General features: G+C 37.2%; 1 protein-coding gene across 1 annotated transcript in view; it reads right to left on the bottom strand.

Annotated features, from left to right (window-relative positions):
* LOC139692866 (zinc finger protein 85-like) overlaps positions 1 to 17,765 on the bottom strand; it is a 49,429-nt gene extending 31,664 nt beyond the window's left edge. Inside the window, exons 1-3 of the mRNA XM_071591173.1 lie at positions 17,745 to 17,765; positions 17,226 to 17,375; positions 16,717 to 16,883 (exon numbers count right to left, since the gene is read on the bottom strand). Of these exons, the coding sequence (XP_071447274.1) occupies positions 16,717 to 16,883; positions 17,226 to 17,375; positions 17,745 to 17,765 (338 nt within the window). The remainder of the gene's footprint in view (positions 1 to 16,716; positions 16,884 to 17,225; positions 17,376 to 17,744) is intronic.
* Between the last annotated feature and the right edge of the window lie 1,164 nt (positions 17,766 to 18,929).

Genomic DNA, 18,929 nt, shown 5'->3' with positions numbered 1-18,929 from the left:
CCATCATCATCAAATATTGACGATGGAATGAACTGCTTATTTTTTTTTAATACGTTTTCTATATACGAATTCAATATTCTTCTATATAAAATCCATTTTTGCCGGTCGGGGAGGTCCTTTCGATTTAAAATCTCTCTAAGTTTTTCGTCCAGAGCTATTTCATTGTTTTCTCCAGAAATGAAATAATGATCAGGCTCGGACGGCTTAGTAATTTTTCCTCCTTTGCGGCGTGTTGACTTGAGTTGATGGTCAACGGCGGGGTGTGACAATACATTTTATTCGCTACTTTCGGCTACTGCGTCTAAGTATGAATCTAATACTTTTCGGTAATAATGCCATTTTTGCGAATCGTTCAAATCAATCCGCTTAAGAATTCCTTGCATTTGTTTATCCAACTCTGTCATTTCGTTCTTAATATTCCGCCCCTTTTCATGTGTGGTGGTGGTGGTGGTGGTGGCGGTGGCGGCGGGATCCACTAACACGAACTTTTTGAAACTCATTATTTTTTTATCAAACTAGCTATTCCGCCGCTGATTAGTGGGAGTATCGCACCAAGAAGAGCTGACAAAAATCCTCCTTGTTGACTAAGTAAAACGCGTTTTCTTTTCAGGGGTGCTCTATAGCAACCTATCTCTCTGATCGCTTTTTTGTATCTGAGCAATTTTTTTCTCAACCTCGGACTAATCTTACAATTACCGTTTAATACGTTTCGACATTATTCGCTCAAAGATTTAATGACATCCGAACCTGCCGTCTTAATGATGGATCTTCTCTTCGTAGCCGAGGCCTTCTTTATCTTTTTTAAAATGTTAACATTTCGCTTTGATCTGGCTAATTTCATTTTCTTCATCTTGGGTTAACTTTGAAGGCGGTTTAGTAAATTTGGTGGGACGAAAATTTCACCGATTTCGTCGGGAAATATGTTCGTTCTGAACCTCAAGCAGTCGTCCGTTTCTTGAGCAAAGTCAAGTAACAAGTAAGTGAATGGCTTCGAAGTCGCCTCCCTATATACCTCGGTGAGCGCTGCGGGATTTTCAGGATAAACCTGGCAGGCCAAATGTCTAAATTGCGACCGATCACGGAGATTTCTAAAACATACGAGGGTCATCCGGAAAGTAGTACCCGTTCGTGCCGCATGAAGTGCTGACGACGCGAGTAGCCGCTGGACGAGGTCAGATAGCTTCAGTGGCTTGTCTGCCTTCTCTGAGCCAAGTTGCGTGACGCTAGCATTGCCTGTGTTGTTTCTGTGATTGTTTACAATGTTTAAAAAAATTGAGAACGCCGACAGTTGTGAAGTGAGGGCAGTGATTAAATTCCTCAATGCAAGAAACGTTCGCCCATGTGATATTCATCGCCAATTAAAGGAGGTGTATGGAGACAATGTAATGGACGAGTCGTCTGTTCGGCGGTGGTGTCGCAACTTCAACATGGGGAGGGGGAACACACACGACGATGAGCGTTCGGGGAGACCGTCTGTCATTACAGACCAACTGGTGAGCTCAGTTGACGAATTCGTGAGGAACGATCGGCGCGTCACAATTGATGACATCTGTGAGCATTTTCCCAATGTTTCTCGAACAATTGTTCATGAAATTGTTAAACACCATCTGCATTATGCAAAAATTTGTGCAAGATGGGTCCCTCGCGTATCTCAATGAGCTGGCGGCGAAGGACTATGCAGCAGGAATACAGAAACTTGTCACACGTTATGACAAATGCCTTAATTTGCTTGGAGATTATGTTGAGAAGTAGTTTAAAGTATCCTCTTTCAAATAAAATTTTTTATGTTTGTTAATATTTACTTTTGCGTCTTTATTTCACGAACGGGTACTACTTTCCGGATGACCCTCGTACAATGTATTTTGCGTTTAGTGAAATGGTACGTGAAAAACGCGACTGATAAAAAACATTCTGGCTAATAAGAATTACGGAGATATTTGAATGATGCGAATCTTTCGTAAAAAGTTCGCTTACTCTGTTGTCACTGAAGGAGTCATGCATCAAGTCATCTATGATGTACAGAGTTGGTACCTTCTTAGGATTTGCAAAGCTTTCGGGAAGACTGAATAAGAACTGAACCTTATAAGTCTCGATTGCATTAGGTACACTTCCGTAGCTACAGCACCATATGATTTTATCTATCTTCCCATCCACCATTGACGTTAAATTTCTGAGAAACTTTAAGACAAATTCTGTTTTTCCGCTGCTCGAAGGGCCGGCCACCACACACGTAAAAGGATGCTTCCACTTGATCATGATCGAAAACAACGCGCGAGATGCGAATATAAAAATGAACACTCCTCTCTTCAGTTTGTGCTTTTATCTTCATATTTCGAGCATGTCATGCATACGCGTCGCGAGCACCTTCAACTCTTTCGCGATCTTTGTTAACACTGGTGAATAATTCTTGGGGCATGCTATTCCGAATAGTCCTAGGTTATTTTTACCTGCTCTCACTAGAGTGTTGTTGAACTCGCTGTACTCATAGACGTTATCGTCGCGAAAAAAGTACAAGATTCCATTAGTGTATCTAAACACAGAATCGATGTCTGATGGTATTTGCGGAAACATCTTTTGATAGCGATATTGAGTTTTTGGTCTAAAGTGGCATTCATCCATTTCAATGATAAAATCTTTACTGTGAAATATTAACGTCATCCCTGTATATGTGTTCACAGCTGCTTGAATATTAGCATTACGCGGCAGTCCTACGGATGACGCAGCCAAAGGGTAACCCTCTACCAATTGCATACTCGGGTATTGAATCATATAAATCATTTCCTTAATGAAAATTACAATTTCCCCGCTCGGTCTTTGATAAATTGCCGTAATATTTTTACCCGGAAGAAAGGGAAGCCAATCGGTAATCCGTTGGGGGCCAAATATAACCGAATTGACCGCATTTTCCATATCCATGAACCAAAAATACTGACCGTGAAATATGTATAACAAGTGATTTAGTATAAGATATTTATCTATTTTTTTAATTCGCACAACATGGGAGGGGGGTCATTTCTTTCTCGCCCCATATTCCCATCCTCCACCTCGCCTCCACCACTCCCCCCTCCTTCGTTTTCTTTCTTTTCTGCAGGTCTGCCATAAATGTACTGAATCGCTTGAATGTCATCTTCGTGTAAGGCTATTCTATAATCGGATGCGTTGTATATTGCGTACATGATAGCATTTTTATAATTGGCGTGCGCGATTCCCAAAGCATGACCAATATCGTGGATAAGTGTTGCGAGAAGGCTGTATTTTAGTTCGGCCCTATCAAATCCTAAATACCAATCCTCGTCCTGGTCAATGTGAATTTCTACTGACTCGCCGTTAGCCCTCGGATAATCTGCGTGGGCTAATTGACCGCCATTTCAATCAAAACTCATGGCGCAGAAACCCGGACCAACATTTTTATGAATAAGGGCAGCATTTCTGATAATGATATCGGGTGTTCTAGAATTTTGCTCGAATGTAACATTCGTTACCTCGGCCCATGTCTCGAATGCTTTCTTTGCCAATGCAATGTAGGTTTCATTTACGAAGATGTAATGCCAATTGATAACATTCTTACGCCACTTGTACGGGGTTATTGAGAATGCAAAATCATCCGCTACGCCACACCGGGGGTTTTTCATAAAATCCACAGTCTCTTCATCCATCCGCCCACCTGCATCGCTGATATTATAATATTCTTGAAACCTTCTTAGTGATTCTGTTATTTCCGCCGGTTTTACGTTGGCAAGTCCATTCTCGCTCACATTCAGGTAGCCATATTGTTGCAGATAACTCGATATGCAATACGTGCGGTTGTTGTCTGGTATGATACCGGAAATGCTCAACCCCAGCTCGGTGAGAAACTAGACCAAAAATATTAATCTCATGATTATGCTCAAAAGCTTCGCGAATCCCGCGATGTTTCATTTACCAATTGCGAATATTGACTGAGTACGACTCGGAAAAACGTTATTTATATATTAAATCCACCCATTGCAACCGATGTTAACAATTGGCAACTCACGTATCGGAAAACACATTTATTTTATAATGCCCCCAAGCTAATGTATTAATTCCGTCTTCGCAAACATAACGTTTATCGTCATTGGAACTCAATGCAATTTTATTTATTTTTACGGTGGCCAGCTTATGCTCCTTCGATCTAATCAGAAACATCGATCTGAATGCCGTTGAATTTTCACGTAAGCAGGTAACATAGTCTTCGAATGTGATCGTCTTGCTGAGCGTTGCTCTTTTTACGCCTTTTGCACGTTTCCTCACACATCCTCCCTGCACACGGTAGGAATATAATTTGCTTCGTAATCCGATAAAATGCGTCATAATCTTTCCAGCACACTCGTCCTTCATTTTACCGATTACTTTCTCGTTAGCTTTTGAATAGCAAGGATGGTCGGGTGGATAATTGGATGTATCGTAAAGAGAGCTGTTCCGTTTAATATCTTTGTAAAAATTTATCGGCATTTCCATTATGAAGCTGTCGGTATCCATGTAACACAAGTTTACATTTTTTCTTTTCATGTGCTTGTAGAAGAAATCGTACATGAATACTTTTGAATTATCTAAAACGGTTTGCCCAATATAAAGCGGCTTGTTCATCTTGGTTGATGTTTTTCTCAGGTGAACGGCTATGAGATTTTCTGCAAAGATCGTTCGATCGAGAAACATAGAACTCGAAATCAGTTTGTCTAATCGCTTTTCATTGTTGACAAGTTCGATATTTTTCCGATTTCGTACGTTCTCGCATGTTTTCCCGAATACGCTGTTTGTTGCATATTTCATCAGTTCCTTATCGAAATCGGAATTTGCTAATTTACGCCTTTTCGTATTGGAATCGACGTATGGTTTCATCCATCGGGATTGCTCGAATTCGATTATTTTGTGTATTTTCGTAACTCGTAAACCGGCAGCTATCGCCTGTTTCAATGCTCGGTAGTGGACAACATAATTCTCCTTATCGTCAAGCGTCGTTAATAATTTTGGGTGTTTACTCCCCGGCGGGACCTTATGCTCGCAACAAAATGGTAAATCGGAGTGTGAATCGTGAAGTTCGGGCGGATATTTCAGATCGACTTCCAAAAGATAGCCTTTGGGAGAGTCGTCGGGGATTGTCATAACGTCCACCGCCTCCCCCACTTCAACCCATTTGAAGCCTCCGATCGGAAGTGATTCCGATAAGCAATATCCGTATAAATTATTTGCATCGATATATCCTAGATATTTCGACTCCTTTTCGGGATCAAACTGATTCATATATTCGTTATTAGCTTCGGCATACCGTTTAATACATTGGCTTATGCCTCCTCGAATGCCTTTTTCGAACATAAGAATCATATCATAATCGGTTAACAATTCGAGTTTGACTCCGGTTTGCTTAAGCATAGCATCGAAAGAAAGGCCTGGCATAGTGAAATACCATGCGGGGTCCAGCCCATAGATCGATATCATAGAATCTCTGAAGTTTTCGAAAACATCGGATAGTAAAAGAACATCGGTTTTTAAGTAAAGATCGGAATAGACTCCCAGGGTACTGCAATCAAATTCGTCCCACACCTTTCGAGCAAATGCATAATCGTCTTCGGTAATTGTATCTTCCGTCAGTGTGCTATAAAAATGTTCAATCGGCGGCAAGCATGTTTCGTTGAGTTTTTCCCATGAATCTACATATTCATACGGGAAAACGCCTTTTCGTGTGACGAATTCTAGTTTATCTCGGAAGATGCGCGCAGTTTGCCTAAATTTTTCGGCTGGAAGAATATCGACCAATTTCGAAAGTGATGTGCTCATAAATCGAAAGGTGTCGATAAATCGGTATGAGAATCTTGAATCTACATATTTTGAAAATGAAATGTATTTTTCCTCATTGTTCGGTATGCATGTTATTCTGAAATCATCCGAGCCGAGATGCGGCACGATGAGATGCGCGTCATAATTTGACAGGTTATGACAGAAAACTGGGAGGAATCTCGGTTGCTGATAATTTATATTGCACGCATAATTGGCTGCACCTCGAAATTTGCCGGAGAGGTGATCGTGATCTTTGACACGGTCCGCGCCCAACTCGAGGCCGCATATATGGCAAATAGAGCATGTGTCGAATGCAATCAACTCGTCTTCGCTCATTGCTTGCATCGGTACTACATTTCGGTATTTGTCTCGTGCAAAAAGCGCCATTTCTTTGAGTTTTTCCAGAAAGACCTGGATCGCATCTTTCCCGCGGTAAAGAACGGGCTCGAAAAATTCCCCCGTACTGGAAACCATGAGCATGCAAAATGACATCGCTTCGTGATGTTGTCGCATTTGCGTGTACGAATGCTCATTCAAAGGCTGACAAGATAAAACGCGCGGTAGTAAACACTCAAAGTCGGCGTAAACTACGAATGGAACTCGAGTTGTATGCGAGTAATTCTTAAACTTTAAAAAAGCCTCGTCGTCGTTTGGGAGGATTATTTTCGATGGCGAATTTCGGTTGCAATCTTCCTTGTGAGCATCAAAGGATTTTTTGGATTGGCAACGTTTAAAACATCTTTTGCATACATAACAGAATCCCGTGTGTTTCGTCACTTGATGTTTCACTAGTCGGTTAAAGTTCTTAATCCAGCAGAAATGACTTTTTTCGTTTTCGGTCAAAAATAGCAAATCTCTGTGGTCTAGAAACTCTCGCTCGACTACTTTCAACGGATATACATTTTGCTTTTCATCCAAACCGAAAACATTAATCGAAATATTGTTGGTTTTTTCGAATTTTGTAATTGCTCGGATTTCTACTGGATAGCTTATACATTTCCAATCGTAACCGGTTCTGAACGCTTCGGTATTATATTTGGAAACTCTTTGCGAATTTAGGGATATGTTCTTCGACCAAATTGCATATTTAAAACAAAACAAATCGGTATTTTTTACGTTAATTACAGCCTCGGTGTTTTTGATTTTCTTTGGAAGTTCAATATATGTAGACCCCCCCAAAGGGGTGTATCTATTTATTCGGAGTTCTAACCCTTCAACCACCGATAAAATCCATCCACTCCCTCTCGCGCTATGCTCACTTTTTTCTTTTAATAGTTTCGAATACATTAAATCTAATATCTCATCGACATCGTCGGCCTGAAACACTCTAACGTTCTTAGTTTTGAAACATCGATCATCGAATTGCTCATCTTTAACAAATCGGCATTTTAAAATTACATTAATTTTCAATGGATTACTTTGAAGTTGTTCGGTTATTTTATCCCTTATTGTGCTTTTGATTGCTCCCAAAAATGTCACAACATCGGATATTTCTTCGATTCTACTCACCCAATATGTTTTCAATCGATTCTGCGCAGCCGACTGTAGTTCGATTATTGGTCGAATTTCACCGCCAAATTGTCGTAATTCATGCCTTCGGTGCACATCGGAGTTTTGGTGGCTTTGTAAATTTCGATAATATGTGTAGCACACGTCACAAAATTGTTGCTCCATTGCTTCACAAAAACCCCCACTACTCACGCGTGGATTGCTAGCAAGCGACTGATGGGGTGAAGAGGAAACTATATATATTTTCGTTAGCCTTCGCACTACTGGCGGCAGCAGAAGAAAGGAGGAGTCGGAAGGAAAATATTTTTCCCGTGAACAGACAGCGGCGGGAGCGCAGAGCCGGAAACCGCTGGAGGAAGGAGATAAGATATGGAGAGCGAGGACTCCTCTCGCATGGGGAGGATGTACGCGTTTAAGAAGGCTAAAATTTTAGCATTGCAGTTTTTATTTTTTTTCCAGAAAAATAATATTATAACGCATAGGCCTATGTATTATTATTGCATGATGCACACTGGGGTTTTTTAAGGTTGGTCATTTTTCGAGACCACATTATTTACTATATATCGGTTTTTTTCGATTTTATATATATATGTATGCTTTTTTATTTATCATGAGGTAGGAATCACATTATTCAATATTCATTATGGGGAAGGTGCCATGGATTCGTAACATAGTAAATATTTTTTTCTTTGCTGCAACTTTCGACATTTATTTCCTGCTAATGTCTCGAAATTATTACTGAAATTTGGATTGTAATATAATTTACATTCGGACATTAGTTTGCTAGGTTTTTCATTCATTCGAATTAAGTTTAGGTATAACTGCTTCACAAGTTTATGTTTAATGCAACATTTCGCATCGGTATCTTCAACAATTTCATTCATTCGATTCTTTAACCAAATTTCGTTTAGCTTCGAATTATATTTTTGCCCAGTTATTTCTCTGCGTGAAACAAATTTTATTATGTTAATTTTTGTCATCACGTTTCCGTCGAGTTATGTCATCACGTTTCCGTCGAGGGAGAGAGAGAGACCTTCCCACTTGGTAAAAAATATTTTCGTTACGTTTTAAAAAAATATTTTTCTTCTGTAACGAACCTTAAACTAGACACATTGGCAATATTTTCCATATAATCCATCCGGTTCTCTCATAAAAACATCCGCTCTTCTCCGCGTATATATCCAGAGGGTGTCGCCCTGAGCGCCATTCGAAGTAAATCAAGACAAGGGAAAGGTAAGATGACGTGCCTTAGAAAATTATTACTTATTATTCATATTTCTTTCATTAATTTTTATCTTCCTCCTTCGAACAGCTCACATCGATTTTAACAAAAAAACCCAATTTAAAGGTAAGTTATCCTTTCTCATTTTTTTCTTTATTAATACAATTTACCTATTAATACAATTTACCGATGTAAAAAAATATACACAAATTAATTCATTCCTTTCAGATGGATAAGTTGAACGGCCTACTGACGGTGGTGAATAAGAACACCCTTGCATTTTTAAAAAAAGAGGAGTTGAGCGTTAATAAAAAATATATAATATTAAGCCTAGAAAAGGTTAACGGGAAGTACGGGGAGGGGTTGGTAGCCTTAATTCAATACGAAGGGGAAGCCAAACGGAAGATTTGGCTTCCCAAACAATATACCTCAATATTTGAGGATGAAAGTGATTTAAAGACTTATAATACCAATGATGAGAAATGGAGCCTGAACTGGGACGGAACCCGGTGTGTTATCCTCTCCTGGTATGTACTATCTTTTTACTTCAGTCTTGTATTGACCATTTCATTGATCGAGTAATTATTTGCATGGCATTTTTCATCTTTCAATTTTAGCTGTTTTTAAATCGATGTAAATTTCCAAAACAAACAGACCATATATAGTGATATATAAGTAATAGTATCCTATCTACATTTCACTATCACTAGTTTCAAATTATATGTAACCTTTTCAATTCATTGATTGTAATTATATATAAAATTCAAATTATATTTCAAATTATATGTAACCTTTCCAATTCATTGATTGTAAAAGATGTTTTTTTCCTTTTTTTCTTTATTTCATTTGCGGCTTGGAATCACAGAGCGCCCCTCCCCAAAGTGACATAACTATTTTGTGCATAAAAAAAGATAAAATAAAAATGGAAAAAGTGTGATAATGTGTTTTATTTCTTAATCCTGATCTCCCGTTCCAGTTTAAATAAGCATCCCTTGCGTGTTACAACAAGCATCGGAAAGGCTGGTGTTCAGTGTTGTTAATTATTGTTTTAATATAAATGGAATTTTATTTATTAATATCATTAATGTTTTCACCTATAGTGTTTGTTTAAATTGATCCAAAACAAGCACGAACAAGTTCGGCGGGAAGGGAAAGGGGAGGGGAGGGGAAGGGGAGGGGAGGGGATGGGAAGGGATGGGAAGGGAAGGGGAGGGGGGAAACACACCGCTTTGTCGTTTTAGCTTTTTTTGTTTTTCTCAAAAATACCAATATAATAGCAATGATAATATTTTAGCATTCTTAAACGCATGCATCTCAGAAGAATTTCAGGCAACTGCGGTCACGCGGTTAGGGAGCCCCAACGCCGCCACCACCACCGCCGCCGCAAAGTACTTCCTCCTCCCAACTCGCACGTGGCCCCAAAAACCACATTGGAATTCCAGCGCCGCTTTTCGTTGCGCTTTTGTTTTCAAACTCAATATAGGTGGCAGCACCGGCGCCGGATTTCCAAGATGGCCGCCGCGCGCACTTCCGGCGCAGCTGTGCTGGAGTCGCCCTTTCTACACTACTCATGTGTGAATTAATAGGCATTCCTTATTAGTAATAGCTAAAAATTAATATTTAGATTTTTCTTAACCAGTTTACTCCAGTAAAAACTTGCTATAAATCCAAGTTTTAATGGCAGTTCTCTGTTAGTATAATAATGAATAATAAGTTTTTATGCATGTATTTTCATTGAATTAACGATTTCATGCATCATAAAAACGCATTAATTATGCATCCTGTGGATTTCTTAAACAATTCTTAAACCCCTCCCTTATTTGCGAATTTCTGTCCGTTTTCTATCCTGTCTGCTTAACCTGAATTTTTCTCCATACTCATATTAGAAAAGGCTCCAATTATAAGGACAGGTGACAACAGAATGGACAGCATGTCATAGTCATACTTTTCAAACAGCTCATATTGACTCTTCTCTCCCTACTCGCACCTGATAGCAGCCTCAGACATGGACTATATGTTGAATAGCTTCGTTTCCCATCTGTGATATAATCCTTAGATAATATTCTCACTCACATTCGTATAATTAAAGCTAGGTGTTCGTTATTATGGCAGCTCAAACGATCAGATTTTTTCATAATCTCAAGATAATAATGGTATAATGGCTCAATGATATAATCTTAAGATACTCTACCGCTCAGATACTCCTATACCCATTACTAGTTTATAACTCTAACAAGAGTTCTTCAAGTTAGGCTGATTTCATGAATATGACAGTGTAATATTCACCTAAGAACGTACATACTTTACGTAAGTAAGTATGATCATATCGGAATGAATTTAAATAAATTTACCTAGGGTTTATGAAATAAATAATATTAGCATGAAGTCAATTATATATATTGGAATATAGTTCATAACATTTTTCGTATTTCAGAGAAGGGGACGTCAACTATCGAATACTTAATTTGGCGTGTATTCTTAAAGAAACCGAATGGGAAAACGGCACAGTAGGACTTACAATATACTTGCATTACTTTAGGATTACGTTGGCTGATAGATGCCTGTATTATTGGTTAATCTTGAATGTTTGCATCGAAAAAAACTTTGAAATGAAAGAACGCAACAGAATTGTTTTCATTTATTTATTTAAGTGATTTCATTTATACAACAAAAGCTCATCAATATCTTAAGAAAGGCGAATTCCCATTTTCCATTACTCAGCCTTGAATGAAATCTGAGTAATCGCGAAAAAGATTTTCATGTGTGTTATCTGGAATAAGATCCTCTCCTTCCAAAACAACCCATTCCTTTTCCATTCAAAACAACGTCGTAACAACTGAAGAACGAAATGCAAGTGGCCAGCAGACGAGTTACGTATTTTGTGAGTTACGCCTTTATTGAAAACTTAAAATGATTCGTGAAATAATGTGTGAAAAACGGCTTTGTACTTCTATAGTTGGTTTTTAGTTCAATTCTTCTGTACACTTGAAAACGATCAGCATTTCCGATAAAGCCGAATTTTAACTATGCAGAGAGTGTTTGAACAGTCGTGAAGTGTTCATTAATGTTTCGGCGAGAAGACTAATTTACAATTCATGCTGGAAAAGAAAATAGAGGATTTAATAAATGTTAAAGTGAGTTCAGAAGTCTATTTCGCTAGCTTTCGCTTTAAATTATGTGTTTAAGAAATTTCCCAGATCTAACGATTGATTGATCCTAACATTTACGAAGTAATTAATTTTTTTGTTTTCCACTCTATATCAAAGAATGGCTGTCATTCTTCATCGCCTAATAAACATGTATAAAAGGGTTGATTATTTTCATTTACCTAATTAATAGATTACAATTAAATAGCCCCAAATGTTTGGGATCGGATTAAGATTATTTATTTCAAACCTTAACTTTACTTCTCAAATGGGTGTAACAGATGAAATACGAAATGCAAATGCCCTGCTATAAAGTTGTATACTTAGTTTTTCCAGCTGTTTTAATACATTTTAATACAAGTTCAATAAATGTTGACATATTGCATTATTTTTCTAACGTTAGATTGTCCAGTAAATCATTCGGCGTACTCTAAAACCTTCATAATGTGCGATAAACACGCATTTGAAGTCTGCAGATTATGTTTTAACACTCGCGGTCTGTTGATCAATGTTTTCGGCAAGAATAGTAAATTACAAATCATGCTGGAACACACTATAGAGGATATAATAGATGCCGAAGTAAGTTCAGTTGTCTGCTTTTGGTGTTTCAAAAATTTTGTTTTTGAGATATCTTAAATGAATTGGTATTTGGTTAATATAATATATTCCGTACATTGCTGTCTAAATGTATGTTGAAGTTTAGGCGAGAGGAGTTACGTGCATTTTATTGTTAATACATGGTTATGGGATATTCTATTAGGTTATGGAGGTTGAAAATTATCCCTGGTTGGTATGTTTTGCCATCATGGAGAAGCTAACGGAATTCTATAATCACATCCAAGAGGGGAAGCTATCTTTCAAGGAAATACGTATTAACCAATCGAGAAGATGTCAGTTGTATCTAATAATATGAACAATATTAATAAGGAGGACAAATTTGGCTAAAAATTAATATTTCCTGACATGTTCCTTGATTAAAATGTGAAAATATTATTTTATTGTCTCTGTGATCAAACGCAGTCATTTGAATTTTAATGAAAATACCACTTTTTCAGGATAGAGTAATGTAAACATTGTAATTCGAATTTGATTTTATGTACAATTTATTAAGATAGATGGTTTTGATTTTCTCAAAAGTGTTGAAAATTCAGTTTCATTGACTTTGGAACTTGAATGACAAAAAAACACTCGCACATTGAGCAAAAAATTGGCTTTTTGGGTGAAAAATATAGTCAGCCCTTCTTAGTCTTTGATGAAGTTTGCATCATTTATTTATTTAGTCCCATAATAGTATCAAGCCGATGACTTTGGGCAATTAAAAAACAATGTGCCTTCCTGTATAGTGCACCAATGTCACCCCAACTCTTTAGACTTTCCATATCCTCACACCGTATCTTGTCAAAGGTTCCCTTTTCTAAAAGTGAATTACCTCTGTTTATTATTTAACTAATTACATATTCGGCTGTTGTATTTCTTTGGAAAGATTAATAAAATTGATATTTGAATAAATGAATTATGGCATTTTAATGCTTTGTGATACATTCCTGGTGAAACTGAGGAGTATTATTCTGACAGCTTGATTGGCAGTGATTCTATTGACAAGAGGGCTGTGGCATCCCAGATGACATGATCATTGTTAAAGAGGAAGTTGACATTGCCATAACATGATCTACTTCTCCAGTAGGGGATATTCATTCATCAATTTTTGCATCAATGCATGAAGATAGAAGTCATTGGTCAGACATGGTAACATTGTAGCTGATCATACATATTCCAGCATTAAAATAATGTGCATTCTTGGGGAAAATAAATTTATAATTTAAATCACTTGTACAAATTCATTCAATTCTTCACCTCCTCTCCCTTCCTAGTACTCTCCCCTTGAAAGTATAATATGACCAGCAAGCCAATGACATTGGACAAATAACAATCAGTCTGCATTACTGTATAGTGCACCAATTCCTCCCTTACTTTTTAGACTTTCCAGAGCCTCAGACAGCATTTTTACAATTCTTTTTACACTAGTTTCATTTGTGTAAACTTATAATTTAATGCTTAATTCTACTTAAATCTCAGTATTAAATATCTAACTAATACCTATCTGAGTCACCTGGCAATTTTCATGCATACCTATGTCTCTTAGTGTCATACAAGGAGAAACTAATGGCTAATCTCCATCTTTAAACTGCAGAACTCAATTCCTTTCTCCATACAGTGAATTCATGTGCATAAACTAGTCTCCGAACTAATCACCATCTCTTCTTTGCCATTTATCTTATTACAATCTTAAATCACTATCATTTGTTACAAATGTTACTCTCCTATTTCCCTGCATGAACTCATTATTTATTATATCCTGTAAAGGTGGTAAATCCTATCAATTTCTTTCTGCTTATTCTTGGTATGTAGACCAGAATGATGATCAACGGTGTCCTTTCCGTGTGCATTTCTACCAATAATAATTTATTAGTGGTTAGGTCTATGATAAATATGCTTTAATGAACATTTCATTCAACTATTTTGTCCATCCTTAATATAATATCATGAATATAATATCATAAATATCAAGGTTTCAGGGCTCATTTCTTTGTAATGCCAGGGTCCATCTAAGACAAAGCCACACAGGTTTTGAAATAAATGTTTAGAAGTTTAATGACATGTTATTTAGATGGAATATTTATTCACCTTATGCATGTGATTCAAAGGAAGAAAAAGTAGCAAAAATTGACCTAGAAAATAGGATTTCTTACTGGAAAGCCTGGGTTTGAGGAAGGTAGAGGCAGGGGTGTGGGAAGATGCTACTATATAGTTTGGGGAGGAAAATCACCCCCTCCATCTCTCCTTCCCCCTTCTCTCCCAAACACACTTTTGAAAAACTTCTTTGAATGGACAATTTTTCATATTTTCTTCTCTTTGATTTCAGCCCTATTGTTTTAAGACTACACTTCACCTGCAAACACCAGGGCACACTTCTGCCTGTCTCTGTCCCACCTCTGACTCTGAAGGCATGAGTTCAAGCTCCTCAGACCAAATAATATTTTAGCCAAATATCTCTTGAAATTGATTTTTTTTACAATTTACTTGTGTTCGTTAGGATGATGATTGAAATATGCAGAGATTTAAAATACTTGCTGTAAAGTTGTGTCAGCCTGTTCTGTTGTGGAATACAAGAGATGTAACTGCATATAACTCTACACAGTAAAAAACTTCAAACTTCTTCCTTTAAAAACATAAATTGTGATGAACAGAAATGCGTCTTGAGACTTGGCCTCCGCCCTTTTGAACAGATATTTAGAACCCTTCGACTAAGGCTGTAAACTTTGTGAACTAGTACTAATTTTATACACATTATAATTTTGTTTAGGTAATTACCAGTTAAGGTAGATTATGGATGGACAACTGCCAAATAAATATTTTGGGACTGCTAACAAAACAAAATCCAGGGGCATACTTTAAACTAAGTAAGAAGTTTAATGACATGTTATTTAGATGGAGTATTTAATCACCTTATGCGTATGATTCAAAGGAAGAAAGAGTAGCAAAAATTGACCTAGAAAATAAGATTATTTACTGGAAAGCCTGTGTTTGAGGAAGGTAGAGGCAGGGGTGTGGGAAAATCACCCCCTCAATCTTTATCCCCCTCTTCTCTCCCACACACACTTTTGAAAAACTTCTTGGAATGGACCATTTTTCATTTCCTCTTCTCTTTGATTTCAGCCCTACTGTTCTAAGAATCCACTCCACCTGCAAACGCCAGGGCACACTTCTGCCTGTCTCTGTCACACCTCTGACTCTGAAGGCATGAGTTCAAGCTCCTCAGACCAACTGAGTTCCATCACAAAGGAGTCTGGTGTTGACAAAGACAGGTTCTGCTGCTGATCCAACTTGAGTGAGTTTGTGCCGGGGGTCGGTTCGTCCCAGGGTGCCATCTCATTATTCCCATTGCACCCTGGCTCCTCTACACGAATGACCTCTGACCCAACTGCCACATTAGCAGATGGTGCATGGCACTGCTAGAGATCCTGCCGGCATCGATCCTGTGTGGAGTTAATGAGACCATTCTTCTCCTCCTCTTTCTTCAACTCACCCTGCATGTCGTCTGGTTTGGGTGGGTGCACAGGGAGGACAGCACATGCCTCGGCTGGTAGTGGTGCATCTCAGCAGTGCTAGCTTTTCCATCTCCTGGCCCACCCTTGGATGGGCCCATTATGTGCCAACATGTTGATTCTGAGTTAACTTGGATTTTGAAGGTGTCATGAGCAGTTTCTGCATCGACACTCCCTCCTCACAGCGTGCTCTGATTTCACATGTTCATGGAGATCACTTTTGCAGTCAAATTCGTTAGAGGAAACATCTGAGTTGCCTCCCCTTCCCAAAGTGCACACGCATGACGTGAGATCTGACAAGATCATACACTGTGAATATCTTGTTGCAAATCAACCACATGTGCCAGAGATTCCCTGCACCATCTAGCCTACTTGCCTTCCCTACATCTAGGCCACCTGAATTCCATGCACCATCTTTGTAACCTGCCTTCTTCTACATATATGCATGTGTGTGTATGCATATATATATATATATATATATATATATATATATATATATATATATATATATATATATATATATATATATATATATATATATATCTGTATATATACATATATATATATATAATGTAAGCATCTTATTTATGTGAATATTAATGTTGGTAAAGAAGGAACTAATTAAGTATAGATTGGGTAATTATCCCTTTTTTTAAAAGAAATTTATATAAAATGACAATTTTTGATTATGAAGCTTTTACATGATAATTCTTAACAATATATTTCACATATATATATTGTCTGTCATCATATATGTATGCATAAAAGAATGATTTTGAATACATGTTACATTATTATGTTATGTTATATGTTATCATTTTGAAGCGTTTCTTCATGTGTGACCTCAAATAACTACTCTTAGTAAACCTTTTGGAACATATGATGCACTTGAATGGCTTCTCACTAGTGTGTCAACATGTGAGTCTTTAAATGACACTTCTGGGTAAAAGTTTTATGACATATCCTGCACTTGTATGGTCTTTCACCAGTGTGTATTAACATGTGAGTCTTTAGACCACTACTCTGGGTAAAAGTTCTTTGACATATCCTGCACTCGTATGGCTTTTCGCCAGTGTGTGTTAAGATATGAGACTTTAGATTGCTCTTGACAGTAAATGTTTTTAGACACAATTGGCACTTGTGTGGCTTGTCACCAGTATGAGTCAACATGTGAGTCTTTAGAATACAATTCTTGGTAAAGGTATTGTGACATATCCTGCACTTGTATGGCCTTTCACCAGTGTGTATTAACATATGAGTCTTTAGACTACTACTCTGGGTAAAAGTTTTATGACATATCCTGCACTTGTAAGGCTTTTTGCCAGTGTGTGTTAACATGTGAGTCTTTAGACTACTACTATGGGTAAAAGTTTTTTGACATATCCTGCACTTGTAAGGCTTTTCGCCAGTGTGTGTCAAGATGTGTGACTTTAGATGGCTCTTGACAGTAAATGCTTTTTGACACAACTGGCACTTGTGTGGCTTGTCACCAGTGTGTGTCAACATGTGAGTCTTTAAGTTAAAATTTCTGGTAAAGGTATTGTGACATATCCTGCACTTGTAAGGCCTGTCACCAGTGTGTGTCAACACGTGCCTCTTTAAAGTACCAATACAAGTAAATACTTTAGAACAGATCTCACATATGTGTGCCCTTCTGTCAGTATGTGTCAACAAGTGCTTCTTTAAATGTATCTTTCCAGCGAAACCTTTTAGACACAATGCACATTGAAATGGTCTTTTCCGATTATGTGTCAACATGTGAATTTTGAGTTTACTTAAATATGGAAAGTTTTTGGAGCAGAATTCACATTGGTGCTTCTTAAGAGCATGCACCAATTTGATATGACTTGCAAGGTCAATTTTTCTCTTAAATGCCTCCAAACAAACATCACATCTGAATTGCATCATTTTCTTAAGGTGCTTATGCATTACATGATCTTTGAGAAGGTCCTTTTGTTCAAATACCTTGTAGCAACTTTCACACATATACCTTTGAGAGGCTGAAGCATCTTCCCCTGCATTAACTTGTTTTTGGTGTTTATCTGAAAGATTTGAAGGATAAGGTTAAGTATATACTCATTAAAAAATAAATACTTCTGATGAAAAAATTGTTTTCACCAGTTTGAATATACTAATTAATGTAAAATTATAATTATAAATATGCATGTTCACATTGAATCACATATGTGTACTTGAATTTGCATACAATCGTATGTCTAGTCTTTTCCTGTAGAAATTCATCACTCTATGTATACATTTTAGCAACATCAGCTGTGCTTCAATCCGAGGAACAAAGCATGTCATCAACTAATGCTGACCTGAATTAGGCTATCTAGCCATTTTGGTTTTACCTTCCTCAGTGGCAAGTGCTTTCCTTTCAAGGCTCTTTTGAGCCAGAGAAACCTAAAGAAGTTACAGGGAGCTAAATTCAGCCTTTCACACTATGTTTAGATCTTACTTGGGGAAAACATAAAATATTGAAAGTGAAAATGGTTGTTTTGGGTTATTTAATTTATAAGTCCTAAGCAATTAAATTTAAAATCAGAATAATCAAGCAAACAAAGAAATGGCTTGAAAACACAGCAAGATTATTAAAAGATCTAGTCTGAGTAGCTTCATAAATAATATTAAATATGTTCATAAATAATTGCAAAAAAGGGATGACAATATTATCATCCTTTTTGCAATTTATCATACTGTTTTAAATGGCCTTTCAGATATTTTAAATAAAATTCTATAAAGTTAACTCAGTCTTTCCAAAATACATTAATGGTACTGCAAGGGTTAATCAACAATAGTTGTATTACACTAGAAAGTAGCAAAGGTGAAGTGATAGCACAGTCCTCAGCTCCAATTACCTTGTTCCTGCAACACCTCCCATTCCAGTCTTACTTCCATCTGAGGAATTTCAGTATCAAAATCTTCCTTAATGTTTACTTCCTCCTCAGAGGGCATACTTATTTCTGCATCCTCCAAATTATCCTGCAAGATAAAAAGAAAAAAAATAACAGATTTTTAGGATATCCATGAAAAATGTTTGAATAACAGGTTATTTGTAAAATAAAGATGAAAAAATTGTTAACTGGCATACATTAAATTGTTATAATAAATAATATTTTAGCTAATACCTCTTGAAAAAAATTTTTTCTT

This window comes from Hetaerina americana, unplaced genomic scaffold (assembly GCF_022747635.1).
Source record: "Hetaerina americana unplaced genomic scaffold, ioHetAmer1.1.p SCAF_422, whole genome shotgun sequence".
In the NCBI taxonomy this organism is placed as follows: Eukaryota; Metazoa; Arthropoda; class Insecta; order Odonata; family Calopterygidae; genus Hetaerina; species Hetaerina americana.
The sequence above is the reverse complement of the archived record's forward strand: the minus strand, read 5'-3'. Positions and strand labels throughout refer to the sequence as shown.